We start from the raw sequence: 20816 nt of genomic DNA, 5'->3' as shown, positions 1-20816 counted from the left end.
GGTTATTCATGATACAGGCCCTTTAAAGCAATTCTCTAATATTGATTCCTAGGCAGAAGATGAGACAGTCTAATATGTCAGTGTGTCAGATAGTATCACGTCTTGGTCTCATTTCAGAAGATAACTGACATATCAATTTCTGCAGCTGACACATCTAGTTTTTCTCTAGGGTCAAGCATGTCTTTATTAACAGCCCTTTCTCCCACAGAAATTGCAGAGTAGACTTTATAGATCATCGTGGTAATTAGACATTTTCAGAGTTGATGACTGCCACAAAATCTGGGCACGTTTATGGAGGTAATTTTATTTTTGAAGATATGTATTTTCTGTTAAATCTACTCAGACGGGACTGAGCTTTGATCTGCCGCAGCCTTTAAAAATATACAGCATGCTGCAATTTCAGGTGTGGTTTTATTTGCTCACTGTGTAGTCCTTTGTCCGGTTGCAGAATTACATTTCTTGTGATTGTTAAAGTGTTCTGTCTTTTACTTAAACAATGCCTGTGAATTAGTTACATATTTAGGTGCAGATTTCACATTTGCGCAATGGCAGCAATGTTCATGTAATTCAAATGATGAAAATGATATTTTTTGAAACTATCATTATTTGACATTCTTTAATAATGCAACTATTTACTGTGATTGTTTTGTGAGCTGTATATTTACTTAAGTGTGATATACTTGCTGCAGTAGTGATTCTGATTCAAATACACAAAAACTAAAGGTCCGAGATTATATTAAGCATTTGCTAAAGTCATGCATCATATCTGAAGTTGTTCTTTACTATGCTTTAATATGATGTGCCATATATTGGTCAGTCAGGGTATAAAAGCAAAAGGTAAAATAACCAGGGAGTCTTTTTTGATTTTCATTATTGCATTTTCAGCCAAGTTTCACATTTATTCAGAGTGAATGAGAAGAAAATAACATCTGATTACATTCAAATGACAACATTCTTTCACCCATACATATAATGCATAAATCACATTCTGTTTATCGAGCAGTTATAGCTGATTCTATTCTCAGACATCATTATTGCATGATTGCAGTTTAGACTAAGCGCCCTCATCAGAGTACAGAGAGTAAATAAGTGCACGTTAAGTTTTCTATTCTGCCCTAAATCAAAGTCTTTATTTCTTTGCTTTGGGCTTTTCTTCCTCTTTCTTCTTTTCTGGCTCTTGTTTGGCACTTTCCTTCGCCTCACCCTTGGCTTTATCTCCTTCGTCTTTTGACTTTGGCTTTTCGGGCTCAGCCTTCTCTTTGGGTTTGGTTTTCTCTGGCTCCTCTTTGGCTTTGTCTTTAACAGGTTCTGGTTTTGTCTCAGCTTTCTCTTTAACTGGCTCAGGTTCTGCTTTACCCTTCTCTTTAGCTGCCTCAGGCTCAGCCTCCTGCTTCTCTTTGGCTGCTTCTGTGTCATCTTTCTCTGGTTTTGCTTCTGCCTCAGCATCATCCTTCTCTTTTCCTGAATCTGTCTCAGTCTCCTCCTTATCATCTCCTTTCTCTTCATCCTTCTCTCCCTCTTCCCCCTCTCCTTCCTCCTCAGCACCCTCCTCTTCTCCTTCCTCCTCAGCTGCTTCTTCTTTCTCAGCCTCTGCTTCCTCCTCACCCTTTTTAGCTTCCTCTTCCTCTTCGCCCTCTTTAGCCTCCTCTTCCTCCTCACCTCCTTCCTTTTCTTCCTTTTCTTCCTCCTCCTCTGCAGCCTCAGCTGTAGCCTCTTCTTCACCCTCTGCAACATACAATGTATTAATCAACAGCTATCTGAATGCCATCAGTTGTGTAGAGGCCATTTTCACAAGTGACAATGAAAAAGTTAACAAAATGAACAAGAACGTACCTTCTGCTTCTTCTTCTTTCTCTTCTGCTTCCTCCTTTCCTTCCTCCTCTTCCTCCTTTTCCTCCTCCTCCTTTTCTTCTTCTTCTACTTTTTCCTCCTCTTCCTCCTCCTCCTCTGCCTTTTCCTCTTCCTCTTCTGCCTCCTCCTCCTTTTCGTCTCCTGTTGGCTCAGCGGAGAGGGTGGAGCTGATTAGGCGAGAGCTGAGCAGGTAGGGGGCAGCAGAGCTCAGAGTGGATTGTACAGAGTACATGGGCCGTGTGTAGGCAGGGCCCATCGAGTAAGCGCTGGCCAAACCTCCTGCCACACCCACACTGAAGCGAGACTCCTCACCCTCTAAGAGTTTCCTGTTAAAAACAAAACAGCATGGTGTGGCTTATATTCAAAATGGCATTCACCTTTGTATATACCATTATGTATGTGCCTTCAATTTCCAACTCCTGGCTACCATGGCAATACAGTGTCACCAGAATATCTGCCTATAAACAGAACACAAAGAACTAAAGCAAATAAACATCTGCAACAAGGTCAGATTCCCACTTCATGAGGTTCCTACCTGTAAGCAGCAATTTCAATATCGAGGGCCATCTTGACATTGAGGAGATCCTGGTACTCTTTAAGATACCTGGCCATCTCACCTTTAGTAGCTCTTAGTTCATTTTCTAGTTCACTGATTGTGTCCTGTAGAGCATTATGGAAACATTAAAGGAAGATAATTAGCATTGCAATGGCATTGCATCATATTTTAAAAAGCCCTCCCAAGTCTCAGAATACTAGGCTTCTACTGAAGTACTCTAAGTGCAATCTTTTCAAGCTTTATTGATCTATTATACATCATGCTGTGAACCCCCATTTCCTAGAGTATAGTAGTAAGACTGACCTGCATGGCCGCAATCTCTGCACTCTGCTTGTCTTCCATGTCTCTCAGCTGCTTCTCCAAAGAGTCGTTGAGGCTTTTGCAGGCATCAATTTCTAGGACACAGGCCTGCAGTTGGCGTCGGTACTCGCCTGCTTCATCCTTGGAGCTCTTCACTGCTTCGGTATGGTGGGCCACGGTCTCTGTCAGATGCCCCACTTTTCCCCGGAACCAGTCTTCAGCGGCCTGCATGTTTCGGGCTGCCAGCCTCTCATACTGAGAACGGATGTCCTTCAAGGCGCTGGACAGGTCAGGCTTGGTCGTCTCAGTCTCCACGGCAATCTGCGCCCCGTACTGGACCTGCGCCTGCAGCTCTGAGATCTCACCTTCATGGACCTTCTTGAGGAAGGTTAGCTCATCCAAAAGGGTGCTGACCCTCTTCTCCAGCTCTACCTGGGCCAGGGCACCGTCATCCGCCTCCTTCCGGGCCTCCAGAAGCTTGTTCTCTGCATCTTCACGGGCCAGGACCTCCTTCTCATAGTGACCCTGGAGGGCCCTCAGGGTTTCATCCATGTGATCCCTCTGGCTGAGTGCGGCCTGTTTCTCCAGGCGTGCTTCATCCACTGCAGCCCTTAGGCTTCGGGCCTCCTGCTCGTACAGGGCCCTGAGACGTGATGGCTCTCCATGCCTTTGACGGAGGAGCATCAGCTCAGCCTCCAAGGCACGGTTCTGCTGCTCCAGCTCATGGACTCGCTCGATAAAGCCTGCAAAGCGGTCATTGAGCTCCTGCAGCTGGGCCTTCTCCTGGGTGCGCACTGCCCTGAACTCGGAGCTGACTTGGGCTGCCTGGCACAGATCCAGCTCCACAGAGTGGGCCGGGCTGCTCAGCAGCATTGAGGCAGAGGTGGTTCGGCCAGGGGAGGCATAGTGCAGTCTGGCCGAGGAGAGAGGGGAAGTGTGGCTGGAGTAGACGGTACGGGAGCGGCTCCGAGCCGGTGCCCGAGGGCTGCTCTCCACATACCACCGCTTGTAGGAGGAGGAGAAGTAGGGGTCGTAACCGGCGCTACTCATGGCTCCAAGGACGGGATGCTGCCTCCCTTGCTTCGTCCTGCAGTCAGCTTACAAAAAACTGATCTGCTGCTCTTGCTGCAGTCTCTCCAGCTTATATAGCGAGGAAGGGAAGGTCTGACGCAAGTGATTTTCCAAACTCTGACTATGCAGGATCAATAGCACAGAGAGAGCGAGAGCGAGAGAGAGCGAGAGAGAGAGAGAGCGAGGGGAGGGGCTGTGAGAGGGGAGGAGAGAATGAGAGCAAGGAAACAGAGAGGGAGAAGGAGGGAGACAGAAGGATAGGTACATAAAAAGCAAAGTTACCATGAAACAAAAATGCCAGAAAGTACATTTGACGAAAGAATATATAGAAGGAGAAACATATTGCTTTGTTGTATTAATCATATCAGACAATTAGGCTTTATTCCTTTTACCAAATCTGTCAAATTATATTTGTGATCATTCCCTTTATAATACAAAATGTTTAAACTGTGGTTAAAATACAGCCTGAAGGTTGTACATAATGTGGACTTATGCAGATGTGGCTCTAATGCAGACATAGTACTGTTCTATGCTCATGACGTTACAACACTGCCTCTGCAGGCCATTGTTTGTAGTGCATTTAATATGCAATGAGACATCTTAGAAAATCTGTATAGACTTGTGTCTATAAGAGAGGAATGAGAAAGTGAAATGGCTGAAACAAGGTTAAAAATGTGTTTAATTTAAACCCTGAAGCACCTAACTTTACTGTATTTGCATTTCATTTAAAGCAGATATGATAAATGCAAGCTTAAATATAGCTTATTTCATGAATATTACAGGGGCTTGGTTTGTGATGTGTGTAATGCAGTGTGTCACTGACTGCTCCAGTTATGATCAGGGCCAAGCTGAGTCTAATTAGGCTTGTGAAATCTATGATAGTGCTTATATTCACATCATATGGAGTAGTTTTCTCATCAGCAAGAAGCCAAATATCTATAAACACATCTAGTAGTATCCTTACATTTTTTTTACAAATTAACACATAATCTCCACAGTGGAATAATCCAGGGAACCTTTCATATTTACAAGCAATTTGCTTCAAAGCCTCACTTCTAGGAAATAAATCCAGAAAACTTAGTATTTATTTAGCTCTCCGAATCACCATTAAATTATAATTGAATGAGAAACTCAACATGGCATGTTTTTCTTGAGGCTTTTTATCTCTGGGTTTATTGCCAATAACTTTTCCCAAACTCTCCGCATTATAAGAAGGTCTATTCCAGGAGGACATTCTGACAGCTCCTCAGAATAAGGCGAAACTGGGCCGGAAACTGTGGCTTTGCTGAGTACAGTACACCACCGAGAGGTAGTATCTCACCCTCAGTGGAATTCTGCTGACCTCTATATTTGATGACTCATGCCATTCGCAGTGCCTAGCACAGGAGGAGAACGGGTTCCAATTATTGGCTTGAACATAATGCATCCACCCCACAGCTGCTGGAGGAACACACATGCATTCATATGCAAATGTCTTAATGGACTGCTGGTCAAATTACTTTTATCTTATGTTAATTGATGAAGTCAATATAATTTAACACATCTGCAGGGATTGTTCCTTTTAGTGCCAAATGTTTATTTATTTTTGTGGGTAAGATATTAGGAAAAAATATGAAATATGTTAAAAAATATGAAATATACTAATGCACAAAAAGTGCATTAGTATGTTCTCTGTAGATGTACTTCTAAGCTTGCTTTAAATGTCTGAGAATGCACCAATAAAACTGTTTGAGTTCTACAACTCATGACTACCAGTTTAAAAGTCATGTTGCTATTTTGAATCTATGGATGACCTGTGCCCTTACGGCCAGCAGACATTCAGCCCACCTTCAGGCATAATCTAACAGGCTGGGCCTTGCTATTCATTCTGAAATGAGCTTTTTGATTGGTGTAGAGCAGGTGGTCTCTAGCATGCATGTTCCACCATGCTATAAAAAGAGCATGAAGATTCAGAGCTCTCTGTCTGTCACAGTGTGAGTGCACAACAGCAAGGAGGGCTGTGCCTCGAGGGTTTGGTCAAGGTACTTCAGTAGCAGAACCACTCTAAACATGACTGCAGTTTATCGTTTGGTCATTGTGCGTCATGGTGAAAGCTCCTGGAACCAGGAGAACCGTTTCTGTGGCTGGTTTGATGCCGACCTCAGTGAGAAGGGCATGGAGGAGGCCAAGCGTGGTGCCCAAGCGATCAAGGATGCAGGCATTAAGTTTGACATCTGCTACACCTCTGTGCTGAAGCGTGCCATCAAGACCCTGTGGACCATCATGGAGGGCACTGACCAGATGTGGCTGCCCGTGGTGCGTAGCTGGCGCCTGAATGAGCGGCACTACGGCGGACTGACTGGTCTGAACAAAGCCGAGACTGCAGAAAAGCATGGCGAGGAGCAGGTGAAAATCTGGAGGCGCTCCTTTGACATCCCTCCTCCACCCATGGACAAGGACCATCCCTACCACAAAATCATCAGTGAGGTAGGAAAAATACACTTCCTCAGTTAAGAGGTGTAGCTCTCAAGAGTAGAATACTTGAGAATTACTTAGTTAATTCATATTATATTTAAGTCATCCAGTTTTAACCATGCTGGGCAGGTAGACAAGTGTAGCATTAGGAGTCTTGCCCACGTATTGTAATTGGTACTGTGTTGCGTTCCTGCCCCAAACTTAAATTCAAACCCAAATCTGCTATGTTGAATTCAGCGGTGTTACTCATTATGCTACAACAGCCGCTGTTTACATGACATTCAGCTACATTCATTATTACAGATGTTGTCCTTTGTTAGGTTTATCAGTAATATTTGGGCAGTTGCTTTCAACACCTTTTTTTAGATAAACCATATTTTCTGGAAATATTAAACATAATCAAGATGCACCTGTTGTGGTTAGCTCCAGATGTGGAACAATTATGTAATAATTACCATCATAACTATCGCGTAAATATGACTGTTTCTCCAGTCAAGGCGCTATAAAGGTCTGAAGGAAGGTGAACTCCCCACCTGTGAGAGTCTGAAGGACACCATTGCACGCGCTCTGCCCTTCTGGAATGACGTCATCGTCCCTGAAATCAAAGCTGGCAAGAATGTTCTCATCGCAGCCCATGGCAACAGCCTGCGTGGCATTGTAAAGCACTTGGAAAGTGAGTCTTACCTGCAAGTTTACACTCAATGTGTACTCACTATGCGTACAGAATAGCACTCAAAATCTTTGCATATTTAAGTCTCTAAAAGTTTATATAACACCAAAACCTTACTAACTGTCTGCACACTGGCTGCTCAACCAGCACCCTCAGACATGTAGTGTACTGTAAGTCTGACCACAAGCCTTTTAACATTCCCATATGATAGTTTGTCTAATAATAGTCCCCACTCTCTCACAGAGGAAAAGGCCATGGGCTAGATTCCTGTTACATCCAAGACCTTTCAGTAGAAAGGTCCTGCATTCCCGATCAGCTGCCTGTACCAAGCTGTGGTGGAGAAAAGGGCACAGAGGTCAGGAAAAGGTCAAGGCCACTTCAGTATTTCACACATAGCCTGAGAAAGATCATATGCACATGAAATATGTAAATGAAGGAGCTAGCTTCACATGGTAAAACTGCAATGCATTTAGTGTAGATGTCCATTTAACTTGACAATACTTAAAAGTAATCTAAAGCAACACTGCATTAGTTAACAGCATTAGAAGCCAATATTTTAAATCATGTTGGTCAGGTCGCATTAAACCTTCATCTTAGTTTCACGAAGCACTTTAAATGTCCACAGCCTTGTATCACTTTTATGTCAAGAGAAAAATAAATCAATAACCTAGATTATTTAATTAATAACCTAGACAGAATATGTTTGAACTATGTAAATTGGCAGTGTAGGAAATCATGCAATAATTATGCATCATTGGAGGACATCATGGCCTTTTCTCTTCCACTGTATGGATCTATGCTGATAACTATATGTGCTTCTTCCTTCTAATAACTTAAAACATGACTTATTGGTGTTTACTATAAAATTAATTGTAGTTATGGGGAGCGGGGTGGGGGCAAAAAGGTAAACAAAATATATAAAACCACAAACAACCAAACTAAATTTTCTAAATATTATTCTTTCATTGGGCGGCATGGTGGCGCAGCAGGTAGGTGTCGCAGTCACACAGCTCCAGGGACCTGGAGGTTGTGGGTTCAATTCCCGCTCCGAGTGACTGTCTGTGAGGAGTTGGTGTGTTCTCCCTGTGTCTGCGTGGGTTACCTCCGGGTGCTCCAGTTTCCTCCCACGGTCCAAAAACACATGTTGCAAAGTGTCTGTAGGTGTGTGTGTGTGTGTCTGTGTTGCCCTGTGAAGGACTGGCGCCCCCTCCAGGTTGTATTCCCCGCCTTGCGCCCAATGATTCCAGGTAGGCTCTGGACCCACCGCGACCCTGGATAAGCAGTTACAGATAATGAATGAATGGGTGGGTGGGGTGGCTAAGGTAATACATTGGAGATAGCCTTGGTCTAATAGCTAACCCGGGCATTGTCTCTCTCTTTCCAGGCATGACAGATGCAGCTATCATGGAGCTAAACCTGCCCACTGGCATTCCTATCGTCTACGAGCTGGACAAGGACCTGAAGCCTGTGAAGCCCATGCAGTTCCTTGGGGATGAGGAGACTGTACGCAAGGCCATGGAAGCTGTTGCTGCCCAAGGCAAGGTGAAGAAGTGAAACCAGAGAAAGATAAAAAGACTGAAAGCGCTCATATTGCACTGTTACTCCCTCATTCATACCTCTTAGTTCCAGTGAAGTCAATTTGCCATGGGCTTGTCATTGACTCCCAACTGTCTCAGATCTTTTACTGGCATCTGAGCTGATGTCAAGAATGATTTGGTGTGAACATGCTATGGATGTACCTGCAATCCCTTCTCCAAATACCAATTACCTTTAACATGAAGAGGAAGAAGCACAGCCCTCTGATGATAGGCAAATCTCTTTTGTTGGAGCACCCCCACTCTGACACACCAAATAAAGCCATCACCATTTTGTGTACATATTTTCCTTTTTTGTTTGAGTCATTCCTCCTTCCTTTCTTCCCTCTCTCTTTCTTTCTCCCTCTCTCTCTCTGTCTCTTGGCATTAATTCACTGATTTCAGCAGAGCAGCGCAGTGCAGTGTAAGCTAACCCAACGAGCACTGTGGGAGGTCGCTGGGTTCGGTTTGGCGGGTGTCCCATATCACCATGCTGCAGTGTTAATTCACCACACTCTTAGTAAAAGAAAGAGCAACAGTGGAACCATTTTTGGTGCTATACAGAACCTTTCATGTACAATCATGTACAACATATTAGTCCTTCATAAAGAGCAAACATTTGACCAGACAACAAACCATTCATACATTAAAAAGCTATATGAGAATTCATTATTCCAATTCATAGATTCTTTCATTAAAGAATCAGGGCCTACCACAGCTTACTTTTAGAACAGCCAAAAACAGACAGACCTAAGGGCGGCCTGGCAGCCTGCCAGCACCATGTTTAGTAACAGCTCAAGTTCTCTGGTAACAAAAGGGAATAGGACAGGTGTGTGTGGTGTGGATGTGTGTGTTTGTGTGATTGGGAAAGGACGAAGATAGAACCAAGAACTCTCAGTGGGCCTTCTCACAACCACAGGATCACTTTAGGGCCTTATTCATTATGTAAGAAGGCTCATTTATAGTTCCCTCTGCACAGGAGCAAACTTTGTAAAAGTGAGACCAACATAACTAATTAAGGGGCATGCCCATATAGCTATTAACACATTATAAATTAATGAATCTTGCTTAGTGTGCATCTAATAGCAGCAAATATGTTTATACAGCCCTAAACTCCTAAATCAACATGTGTCAGCAGTTTCTATTTGCATGGATCTATTTAGTGCCATTTTGAATCTATTTAGTGCTTGGCCAAGTCTAAGCATAAAACTGAACAAGTTGCTCTTCAGTATATCTCATGAAGCATTATATGTAGACCCAGTGGTCCTGATGTAGCACTATCCTGAATGAGCATCCTCCTGGGTACTTTAAATCATCACTAGATTTCTTAACCCCTAATACAAAGTAAAGGTTTTAAAACACATATGCTTAATAGTATATATATTAACATGTGTTATATAAAAATATATTATATTTATTTAATATGTGTAATAAATAATAACAAAAATACTCATCATTACATCTGCATGGATTTATTTTAGTGCTCAGCTTAGTCAAGGTAAAAAATGAACTTCGTTCATTTTGTTTATGTGCACTTCTTGAACAAATAAAATCTTCTGTGCACAATTTGGCAAACCTGCCTAGACATATTTTCTGACAAACATGAGGTACGCCGAAAATGTGGGAGATTTGTGCAATTAGATACCTTCTGCAGTTCATTCGTTGTCTGTAACCGCTTATCCAGTTGAGGGTTGCAATGGGTCCTGAATCTACCCGGAACCACTTGGCGAAAGGCAGGAACACACACTGGAGGTGGTGCCAGGGCGACACACATTTGCTTATGTCTATTACTGCCTCCAAATAAAAAATAAATAAACTGGCACAGTCAGAAGAATTAACTTAAGAATTTTGAAAAACAATGGAACATTATGGGAAACGTAGTGACTAATATTTTAGACAAAAAAAAAGTTTCTCCAGTAAAAACATATATTAAGCATGGTATTAGGTTTTATAAGTATACTAATTATGCTATGAATACAAGCAACAGAGGTATCTCAATGGCTGAAATTGTACATTTGTTGCTTATCAAATTCATTGGCTTTGAAGTGATGCTCATGAACTGGGCTTGAATTTGGTAGGACAGTTGCCTCATTCAAAGTTCATATACACACATTCAGGTATTGCTTTATTATAATCTGTCCTGGGACAACCTGGTTCTAATTGCATTTATTTAGGCCAACGGTATAGAAATGGAGGATCATGATTAGCAGTAGCCTTCTGTTTTGCTTTTATGTTACAGTTTACATTTCACTGGGACAAAGATTTCGTAACACATAATTATAAATTGGCATAATTCATTTTTGAACATTCCAAAATAACAAGAAACTGCATGGAGTTTTGTTCATTTCTGTATGCTGTCTTACCTGTTTGTTAATGAATTTACTTGTATTTCCTAAAGTTTTTAAACCTGAATTTTTGTTTGTTGTTTTAAACCAACTAAAAATGGCCGGTGTCCTGTCAGAACTCCCTCTCCTCCCCTTGCCTACTAGAGGGTGACCATAAATCCTCTTTCCCACAGATACATCCTCTCTACAATGTTTCTAAATCGCCAAATATGTCCAGGATTTGGTTGTCTGCCGTTTTACCTTGCCACAATTCCTGCCTTAATCCATATATATATATATATATATATTAATCCCTTTAAGTGTGCTTTGATGACTATTGTAGGGTGAGCAAACGGTTGCGGGAGTGTCTAATGCCCCTTCATCAAGTTTCTGGTTAATAAAAATTGCTTAATTTTAGAAACGTTAAAGAGGAATTCACCGTTAAAACCTTGTCATGATTTCAGGAATAAACGAGCCGTTTAAACACACTGAGTTTGTAGAAACAGAAAACATTAAATTTCAATAAAATAATTGAATGATGCATTTGTCAACTATTTACACCCCGTACCCACTCCAACTAAAGCTTTTAAAAGGTCCTATTTTCTGAAAATAAAAATATAGACACACCAATCATTTTCGCTGAGAGGCAAAAAAACCGTTACTGTTGGTAGACATTCCCTCAGATGAGATGGCGTCACTGTACTGCTGAGGGAAGCTCTAAAAGACCTGTGGCACATTTACATTTCCAACCAAACAGTGCCATCTTGTGCTCACAAGGAAATTGTACCTTTACAGGAAACAATCATAAACGTCCTTATAAAATCACAAAATATCTTGCACAGACTAACCGAAATATTTTATTTTCGTTGCTATTTTTTATTTCTTCATTAAACATTAGCTTGTAGACAATCATATATGTCCAGCCGGAAATTTGGTAATGAATTGTTGTTTGGTTGGTGACCTGTAGATGATGCTGTTTCATTGGTGATCATTTAATATCGATAGCACTGTACAGTAACTCTAAAGAGCTTATTTTCTGGCTGGGATCTGACAGTGGGAAGTAATGAGTGCCTGCTGCTACTTACTCATGGTAACTCTCAGTTGCCAATGAGCATTAGCTGACGCTAGGTGTTTATCAACTGCTAATAACAGCTAACAGATAAATGCCGCTGTTAGCATTGGTAGATTTGCAGCTGGTCAGTGGCTGCTGCTGCCATTTAAATTCAGTTTCCTCTTTTTCGGTTCTTCCTTTTACCTTACGGGTTACCGGCAACATAGTTTTCAAACTGCAACTTCTTACTTTACGCTGCCCTCTTTTGTATGTTTACTTTGTTGATTGAATCAAAGCCTTGTCCTTGTGTGTTATTTCTGAGTCATCTGGACCACCAGCCTATGGCTGACTAGCCCAACCCAGCCACTAAAAGCAAAAGTATGCTAGAAGATGGCTTGTATGATGAGGCGTGTTTGTGGAGGGATTCCTTCCCTCCGGCAGAGAGCAAATTCCACAGCTCAAGCTGAGGTTAGCTCCAGCAGCAGAAAGATGTCTCAACATGCTGCACCCAGGATCTGCTGTCTGTGTAGTTATTCAAACATTACACAAGAAACATTGAGAAAGGTAGTAGGTAACTGAACTGTAACTCAAATGTCTGCCTTTTGTGCACTTTGGCCCACTGAATAGAACCATCTGAGACAAATGGCCCACAACAAGGTGTGATGGCTTCCTGAAAGGAGACCCTAACTTAAAGACAGTTCAGAGGGACACGTGGGAAAGCTTGTGTGTGAAATGGTCTTATTTGAAATGACTGTTGTTCAGTGGAATGTGTGTGTGTGAGAGAGAGAGAGTGTGTGTTTTTGTTGCATTGAACTGTAAGAATTAGATATAAAGATTGTTTTGAGTGGATGTATGAATCAGAATTATAATCAGATATGTTTGGTATATATATAACCGTGTATATATATATATATATATATATATATATATATATATATTAAAGGGGTATTCTTTTAGTCATTAGTGGTTTTATGTGAAACGGTGTACAACTCTGGAGTTGTAGAAAACGTATACATACTGTAGAGAACAAATACATTTATTTATTTATTTATTTATGCGTATGAGAAAATTTGAAACTTAGCACATAAGGTGTGAGAAGTCATGAATAGTATGCTCCAGACTGTAGAGCTAACCAGCTTAATCTTGTAATGAACTTCTCTGGTGTCAGAGGTGAAACATGCTAAGACACGATTTGAGGCCTTGGACCTTGTCTCTCTCTCTCTCTCTCACACACACACACACGCAAAAAAAACACCCTGGAAAGACTTAAGAGAATGCAAAGACCCAGGTGAAAGAGCAATGGAAAAAGCAATAACCTGAGCATTTAAGCACATTTTGTCCAAAGGTAATGTAAAGTGTTGCGGCATATACATTTTTCTTTCAGTTATAGTTAAAAACACAAATAAATAAAAAATAATTAATCAAGACATGTTTGTCCAAGGTGTGCTGCTTTATTTTTACTTACAGAATTTTATAAGTAAATAAATTAACATGTAAATAAAATTATTATTACGTTAGTATCAGCCATTAACATCATGGTTGTAAAATGTTAGAGCAGTACACAACATTTCCAAAGAAACAGCATTTCAGATAGAGGTCCTTCATTAGCTGTGTCCTTTGTGTACTGCTCTACTACTGTTCTACATTTGTCAATGTAGTTACTTCCTGGAATCTTCTCAGACTACATATTTGATACAAACACAGCTTGCCTAAAACATTGTTCAATGTGATGCTTAAAACCATTCATGGTGCATTGTTTGGCAAAATAGTATGCAAAAAAGACACATAAATAGGTGTGTTTATATTTATTAGGTGTACAAATAATTTTAAAGCATTTTTGTGTAGTTGTTAAAAACAGCTAAAAATTAAGTAACAATATGCTATGTTTACAGTCACTAACATCAAAAATACCACCATTAAAAAACTCTAATACTGTAACTTTGTATACAATATTATCTCTAAGAACAAAGAAAATCAATGCAACACAGTGTTAAAAAAAAAACAGCACAACAATGCAGTGACAAAAAAATATTTCTGATTTGCCATTTTCAGATTACTACATTTTAGTTTATTTTTGTTTAATAAAATTATATTTCTCATTTTAAATAAAACACAACATTTAAGATAAAAATACAAAGAGAAGGAGAATGTTTAATTAAAAATAACATTTAAGTGAAACATTAAAAAAAATAACACACTTTAAAATATATGTGTACACCTAATATAAACTGCACTATTAGCTGCTTCACATTTTTTAGTTTGTTTAAGACTGTTTACTTTAGCAAATGTATGTGATTTAATGAAAATGCCTGATGATTTTCTTTTTTCGGCCTTCAAAAGCTTCAGTACAAATTATATTCAAAGCTCCAGTATAAAACTAAAGAATCAAACTAAAGCCACCAAACATGACGTGACTTTATTACTGACTTATTTGGATTAAAACTAAGGAAAACTACATATATATAAATTAGTAAATGTTAATTGTAAACAGATTTTTTTTAATTAATGATTTTCCACAATGTTATCATAAGTGTTGGTTTTTTATTACAGTTTTGGTTTACTTGTGTGTTTAGTGTATTGTTACATCTTTCTCACTCTGTAAAATCTTTCACACTCAACTCAAGTTCACTTACAGACTAAAAACAGACTGAGCATTTGCACAATTCAGGTACAGTGTAACTTAAATATTGGGGCTGTAATGTAATGGCACTGTAAGAGAACAATGTATTCCAACGAGAATTAAAGTTTGTGCTAAAGGGTGAATAGAACCGAGTGTTGATTTTCCTCTGCTGTTTGACTAAAAGGCAGGCAGGATATGCTGGATTTGTGTGAATGTTCTTTCATAGCTCTACCATCTGATCACTTTGCATCTGTATGGACTGTAGACAGGGTGCTCCAGGACCAGACTTTCGTCACAGGACATCAGAGGGTACAGAATGAGTAGGTTCACCTGAGGAGAGCTACCCCTCCCCCTGGCCCGCTAACTGCTCGCCCATAAGAGCTGTCTCTGGCTATGGTTGCATGCTTGATAGGATTAGGAGGGCCATCTCCCCATTGTCAAGAGCAGACAGTATTCAATACACAACCATGTCAGTCTTAAGGGGGTTGGGGACTATATACTCTTCACTGCACCAGGCCCAGTATGAGAAAATGTTTATACAGTATCAAGATATAGAGAATTTTGCATTCTAAATATTTGGAGCCAGCTTCTGTATTGCCAAAATAATTTCTTGTAGTAGTGATCACTGGTAAACACTAGAGGGCAAAGTGCATTCAGTTTTTAAAAATAAGTAGCAATCACACTTTATGAGCATTTATAATAGTCTTAATAAGTGAGATATGTATGAGCCTTTTTTAAATCAAAGGTTCTTCTGATTATGCACGTGTGTCATTGAGACTTATGATCAAACCACATAGCAAGTGATTGCAACATGATCAGACATGTCTGTTCACATCCCATCTCATCCCCTATGACTTAAAAAATACACTAGTCCCACAAGCCTTACTTCTGGAGATCGGCTACCTCCTGCAATACGACAGACACTGACCCCCGTCGCTAATAGAGCACTTCAAAGTCTGCTAATAGGCCACGCCCACTGCTTTTCACTTTTACCAAGCAGGCCCAGCCCATGTTAACCAAAGGTCACACCCACTCCACAACGTCTTTAAACTCAAGGCTAAGCTAAGCCCATGGCCTTTATTATTGATGTAGGTGCTGACCGAACCTCTACACCCACTGAAGTCAATGCACTTTTAAAAGTACTATTGGCTGACCTGCAGACTGAAACATCTGAACACTGCCAATATCAACGAACACTGAAGGGTAGAATCAACGCTACCTGAGGATGCAACAAATCACTGGTGAGTACTTTCTGGAGCGTGGTATTACACGCTGGAGACGATTCATTGTTGGATTAGACAGTTATTTAGGTACCCGCCATGTTACTGAACATGGTCAGCACTGAATATATATAACATCTATATTGTTTCAATTTTAATCTAGACTTGAAGCATTCATCAACAGTGGTTCATTCACCATCCATGGCTTGTGCAGCTGACCCTTATCAGCATGTAAACATTAGAATGAATCTGGAGAATTCAGAACTCTGGAAGTCCTTTCATGAGATTGGCACTGAGATGGTCATCACCAAATCTGGCAGGTAAGTTTGGGTCAGTTGAATTCAATCAGTCTATTGAATTAAAACAACATCTTGAGCAAAAAACATGTTGAGAATTAATTCACAGGAAAATCTCTCAAAATCTTTAGCTAAATGTGTCTGTATCAGCTACTAAATCCTCATGAACGTATGCTCATGGTCTGTAACCTCTTATCCAATATTTTTTCTGATATCCTTCCACAAAATGCAGGAGGATGTTTCCATACTGCAACATCAGTTTGTCTGGACTTATACCCTATGCTAAATATGTCATCATGGTGGACATGGTGCCGGTGGACAATTCTAGATACAAGGTGAGCAAAAAAGGTTAATCCAGGTTAATCATTGCAGCAATTACAAGGTCATTGGACGTTTGCACATTTGCGCATTTTAAAATGAATATGCTAACGTAGACACATCTCCAGTTATCAAACAGGAACTAAATCCCCCAAAACCAGTTCTCGAGCACAGACGGCACTCTTTCTGTGGAGTGCCAATCAATGCAGACAATGAATATCAAAGGCTATTATCACTTCCTGTTTTTCTTCCCTCGGTTAGGGGTCCAATCAAGTCCAATTCCCCTGCACTCCCCCTTAATGCCTTCCAGTAGAGCAATCAAAGTCTATATAGGGCAATCAGCTCACTTTACATGAGGTGGCCCTCCCATTCACAGACTGTTGGCCAAATGTCTGTTAAGCTCTCACTTTTCCAATGGCAGGCACCACCAAAGAAATTAGGACAGAAAATAGTTTTATTAATTAAACTTATATTGTAAGTGTGAACTGAAGTACATAATAACTGACAAAAGTATATTTGCAGTGGAATAATGAGCAGTGGGAGATGGCAGGGAAAGCGGAGCCGCAGCCACCCTGCAGGACTTATGTCCACCCAGACTCTCCTGCTCTGGGCAGCCACTGGATGAAGCAGTCCATTTCCTTTCTCAAGTTGAAGCTAACCAATAACCCACTGGACCAAAGAGGCCATGTAAGCATACAGCTATATGACTACGTTAAAGGAATACTCTAGCATTTAGCTATTTAATCTCTATCTAATGTGTCTGTATTAAAAAGTCTTAGAACTATATGTGAAATTATAATGACAGATGTTTTTTTTTTTGTATTTCTTTTTTGTAAAAGAACAGTAACGTTTTGAATAAAAATACAGCTAACTTTTCTTGTATTATGTGATAACTCTTGTGCATAATAATCAGTTATGTGCAACAGATTCTGCAGCTAGAGCTTAAACCACCATTCCACAGGATTAGTCAGAATCTGGTGTTAACAGGCCTTTAATTTGTAAATATGCAGTTCATATATTAATGTTATCTTCGCATGTTTTTTTAGATCATTCTACATTCAATGCATCGCTACCAGCCTCGCTTCCATGTGGTGCAAGCTGAAGACCTTTACAGTGTACAGTGGAGTGTATTTCAGACTTTCACATTCCCTGAAACCACCTTCACGGCAGTCACGGTCTACCAGAACAACAAGGTCAGCTTTCTAATTTATTTATTCACATAAAGACCTCTCTTTGTCATTGCTGAAAAAGCCTGTTATTTACTGCTTTTTATTTCTCCCCTGTAGATTACAAAGCTGAAGATAGACCACAACCCCTTTGCGAAGGGCTTCAGAGAAGAAGGAACTCATGGCAAAAGGTAAGGAAATATCTATTATAACACAAAAGCACAAAATGCTAGATTTTTAAATGTTTCATTCTCACGCAGGTACAGAGCACAAAGGAGCCAAATGTGTCTAGAGAGTTCTTCAAAGAAACTAAAGACTTCACAAAAGGAGCCAGAGCCAGGTAATTGCTTTGCCTCTATCAAAATATATAATATGTTTTTGAATTAAATATTCATGTTAACTGGTATTTCTTCCACAGAAACAGATTTGCTTAGGCTCCCATATGATCCTCGCAGAGAGGAAACAGAGGGCCTGTTGGTCTCCAAAGAGGTTCCCATGGTTCAGGATGAGCGCATGTCTCCTTGGGGGGCGGAGCAGGATTCTGCCCAGGGTCTACACAGTGAAGGAGCAATGGACTACAGCAGCTCAGAGCAGCTAGTCCCAGGACAAGCCAACTACCAACCCAACAGGTATATCCTCTGTTTTCATGCATCAGTCTCATAGTGTACAATACATAATGCATGGTTCTCAAACGTTGCTATTTTATGTAACATTTAATTTACACTGGTAGATTGACAGAAGAGATAGGCAGAGATTAAAGCACTTATACATATGACTTGTAACAGAGTAGAATAAATGAGGTATATATTTACAGCATAAATGAGGTTATATTTCAAGTGTTTATTGCTGCTAAAGGCCCATGTTAACAGCAGCTTTTCTTTTCTAAAGCTCTGTGATATAGGACACGTTTACAAGGTCTGTCTGAGAAGAAATAAACAGTATAGGCTGAATTTAATCAGAAAATGTAAAGCACCGTTAATTTAAATGTAAATTATTGGCCATAAAAGAGCACAAATAAAACATTTTGTCTACAACAGCTCATAGAGGTTGTGTCCTCCTCATTATCTAATGTTGCTCGGATTTTAGCACTAGCTCTTCCAAAACTGGGATTCTGTTTTTGTTTTCTTACCTCATTTTTTTTTTTTTTTTTTTTTCCCCCCCCCCACGCAGAGTCAATGAGTTTGAGAGGATGCCCTCACCTTCTACCTGCGTAGATGGCCCAGCTGAGCACCACAGTTTTGAATCGAGAACCACAGATATGGCTACTGTCCCTGAGCACGAACTTTCAAGACCCCTGCCCACTATGAGCATGGGCACACCACAGTGCAGAGCCCTGGATGTCTCCATGACCCATAACATCCCTGTGTGCTCAAAACGCAGGCCAGGAATTAGCGGTCACCCTCTCTATGGCCATTACAACACAGAGCAGCCGTTGGGCCACTGGAATGGAGCTCTCCCTGTGCAGTACCCAAACCCGCCTTACTCTCATCCACACCATCTTATGTCGGAACACAGCCTGAATCCCTCTGGATATCACCAAAGCAGTGTGTCAGAGTGGAGTCAGTATTCACTCTTCTCATATTCCTGTTGAGCAGAAGCACTGCGACGAAAAAGACTAAACTAAAAGAATCACTGAGACCAAAGCAAGTGTAAAGGTCCAGACTTTAAATGTCCTTCATTTTTTTTATTTCTGTTGGACCATTCGTCCTGTGTCATCTGAAAACACAAGTGGGCAAAATGAGAGCATTTTTTTTTCGTCCTTGCAAAACAATATGAAGGACAATTTTGAATTGAAAATATTTTTTGTGCTATACCTCAGTGTGGCTGTATGTGTGTGAAAGAGATTTAAACGAGCATAGATTTTCTTACCATGTAAATTTTAAATAAACTCCTAGTAACAAAACAATTGTTTCGTTGTTTTACCATTATGATTAATTGAATGTTGTAAGTGAAATATTCCAGCAGCTTCCTATATTTGACTCATACTCCTATGTCTTACATGTAGGCTGTTAAAAAGGGCAAATGTGTGCACAGAAGGCTTCATGAAGTCCTCGATGTTGCGGTAATTAGGAACTTGGTGTTAGATCCTAAATAAGAGCCAGAATTATGACCCCCTTTTGGTGGGCAATTGTTAGTTGTGGCTGAGACTTGTTTTTTACTGAGGATGTGGTTAGTCTGGCCCACTGGCCATCTTATAAGCAAACTTTAAGTCAGTCCACCAAAAGCCACCCAAGTTTTAGGGCATAGTGAATACAATTTAGCTTAAATTATAAACAAACTAAGCAGCTATATGTTTGAATAAACCTTGTTTTCAGTAGCATTGTGTCACGTAATACTTAGCTAAAGTGATGCAGAAAAATGATGAAAGTTAACTAAGGGATAATTAACATATACATCACTGTGAAGTCAGACTTGCTACAAATTATCTTCCATTAAAAGCAGAAAACCTTAATTAGATTTTATAGGATGTACACTGCTGGGCCAAAAAAAAAGGGTCATCACCTGAATTTAACTGAGCAAATAGGTAAGAGCCTCCCATTGGATAATTACTGCATGGGTGATCATGATTCAGCTGGCAACAAGTTATTTATTTCTGGTAAATTGCTAAAACTACTAAAATTGTGTTAAGAACTGTACAACGCTTTATTAAAAAGAGGAATGACAGTGGGGAAACATCATCTTCAAGAAAGGAATGTGGTTGGAATAAAATCTTGAATGGTGGTGATTGGCAACCATTTAAATGTGTGGTGAAAGCTAATTTTAGAAAAACAACAGTAGAACTCAGGGATGTGTTTAATAATGAAAGTAAGCATTTTCACATACACATTGTGAAGGGAACTCAAGAGATTAATAAAGAGCAGTGAAATCTTAACAAAACGTCTCATCATTGAGGCTAGCCAGCAAAAACGGCTTCAGTTTGCTTGGAATCTGCAGCAATGGAAGAATGTCATGTGGTGTGATTTACCCTGTTCCAGAGTGATGGGAAGTCTTGTGCCAGTTCACATTTAAATGAACTAGTTCAAAGTTCATAATTTAAGTTCATGTTCACAGTTCAAAATTTTTTAAAATTACTGGAGTTCACAGTTCCAAAAATGAACTAGTTTACATTCATTCGGTTTGTTTACCCCTCAAGAAATAGCATGCTATTCTTTTTCCACAGAACCCCTTTCTACCCATCCATCACCAGCTCAAAATCATTGCTACTCCCAAAATGTTGAGATTCAGAATATGTTTTAACACTTAAACAATTCATCATATTATACTGACAATGAAAAATATACTGTATATGAACATTTTATTTAGACAACATTAACTTATGCAGCGGTTCAGTATCACAACATGGAC

General features: G+C 40.2%; 3 protein-coding genes across 3 annotated transcripts; 2 read left to right on the top strand and 1 right to left on the bottom strand.

Moving 5' to 3' along the window:
- Positions 1–870: 870 nt before the first annotated feature.
- Positions 871–3835, bottom strand: nefla (neurofilament light chain a). The gene is made up of 4 exons (XM_066646429.1): positions 2711–3835; positions 2387–2511; positions 1834–2177; positions 871–1725 (listed from the first exon to the last, which is right to left on the bottom strand). Exons 1-4 carry the CDS (start codon positions 3755–3757, stop codon positions 1130–1132), a joined length of 2112 nt encoding a protein of 703 aa, XP_066502526.1. The 5' UTR covers positions 3758–3835; the 3' UTR covers positions 871–1129.
- A 1992-nt stretch (positions 3836–5827) lies between these two features.
- On the top strand, positions 5828–8456 carry pgam2 (phosphoglycerate mutase 2 (muscle)). Its single transcript, XM_066646575.1, has 3 exons — positions 5828–6244; positions 6725–6905; positions 8287–8456. The coding sequence occupies exons 1-3, from the start codon at positions 5828–5830 to the stop codon at positions 8454–8456; spliced, it is 768 nt and encodes a 255-aa protein (XP_066502672.1).
- Positions 8457–15504: 7048 nt separating this feature from the next.
- On the top strand, positions 15505–19364 carry LOC136668253 (T-box-containing protein TBX6L-like). Its single transcript, XM_066645656.1, has 9 exons — positions 15505–15712; positions 15855–16011; positions 16220–16322; positions 16828–16992; positions 17352–17498; positions 17592–17662; positions 17732–17811; positions 17890–18100; positions 18642–19364. The coding sequence occupies exons 1-9, from the start codon at positions 15697–15699 to the stop codon at positions 19060–19062; spliced, it is 1371 nt and encodes a 456-aa protein (XP_066501753.1). The 5' UTR covers positions 15505–15696; the 3' UTR covers positions 19063–19364.
- The last annotated feature ends 1452 nt before the right edge of the window (positions 19365–20816 follow it).

This window comes from Hoplias malabaricus, chromosome 15, assembly GCF_029633855.1.
Source record: "Hoplias malabaricus isolate fHopMal1 chromosome 15, fHopMal1.hap1, whole genome shotgun sequence".
NCBI lineage: Eukaryota > Metazoa > Chordata > Actinopteri > Characiformes > Erythrinidae > Hoplias > Hoplias malabaricus.
The sequence above is the reverse complement of the archived record's forward strand: the minus strand, read 5'-3'. Positions and strand labels throughout refer to the sequence as shown.

Coding starts and splice junctions, on each gene's coding strand:
- nefla (XM_066646429.1), bottom strand. CDS start 3,757: ATGAGTAGCGCCGGTTACGACCCCTACTTCTCCTCCTCCTACAAGCGG. Junction 2,512..2,710: donor CAGAGATTGCGGCCATGCAG/GTCAGTCTTACT, acceptor AATGCTCTACAG/GACACAATCAGTGAACTAGA. Junction 1,726..1,833: donor GAAAGAAGAAGAAGCAGAAG/GTACGTTCTTGT, acceptor TGTATGTTGCAG/AGGGTGAAGAAGAGGCTACA.
- pgam2 (XM_066646575.1), top strand. CDS start 5,828: ATGACTGCAGTTTATCGTTTGGTCATTGTGCGTCATGGTGAAAGCTCC. Junction 6,245..6,724: donor ACCACAAAATCATCAGTGAG/GTAGGAAAAATA, acceptor CTGTTTCTCCAG/TCAAGGCGCTATAAAGGTCT. Junction 6,906..8,286: donor CATTGTAAAGCACTTGGAAA/GTGAGTCTTACC, acceptor CTCTCTTTCCAG/GCATGACAGATGCAGCTATC.
- LOC136668253 (XM_066645656.1), top strand. Junction 17,663..17,731: donor GAAGGAACTCATGGCAAAAG/GTAAGGAAATAT, acceptor ATTCTCACGCAG/GTACAGAGCACAAAGGAGCC. Junction 17,812..17,889: donor ACAAAAGGAGCCAGAGCCAG/GTAATTGCTTTG, acceptor TTTCTTCCACAG/AAACAGATTTGCTTAGGCTC.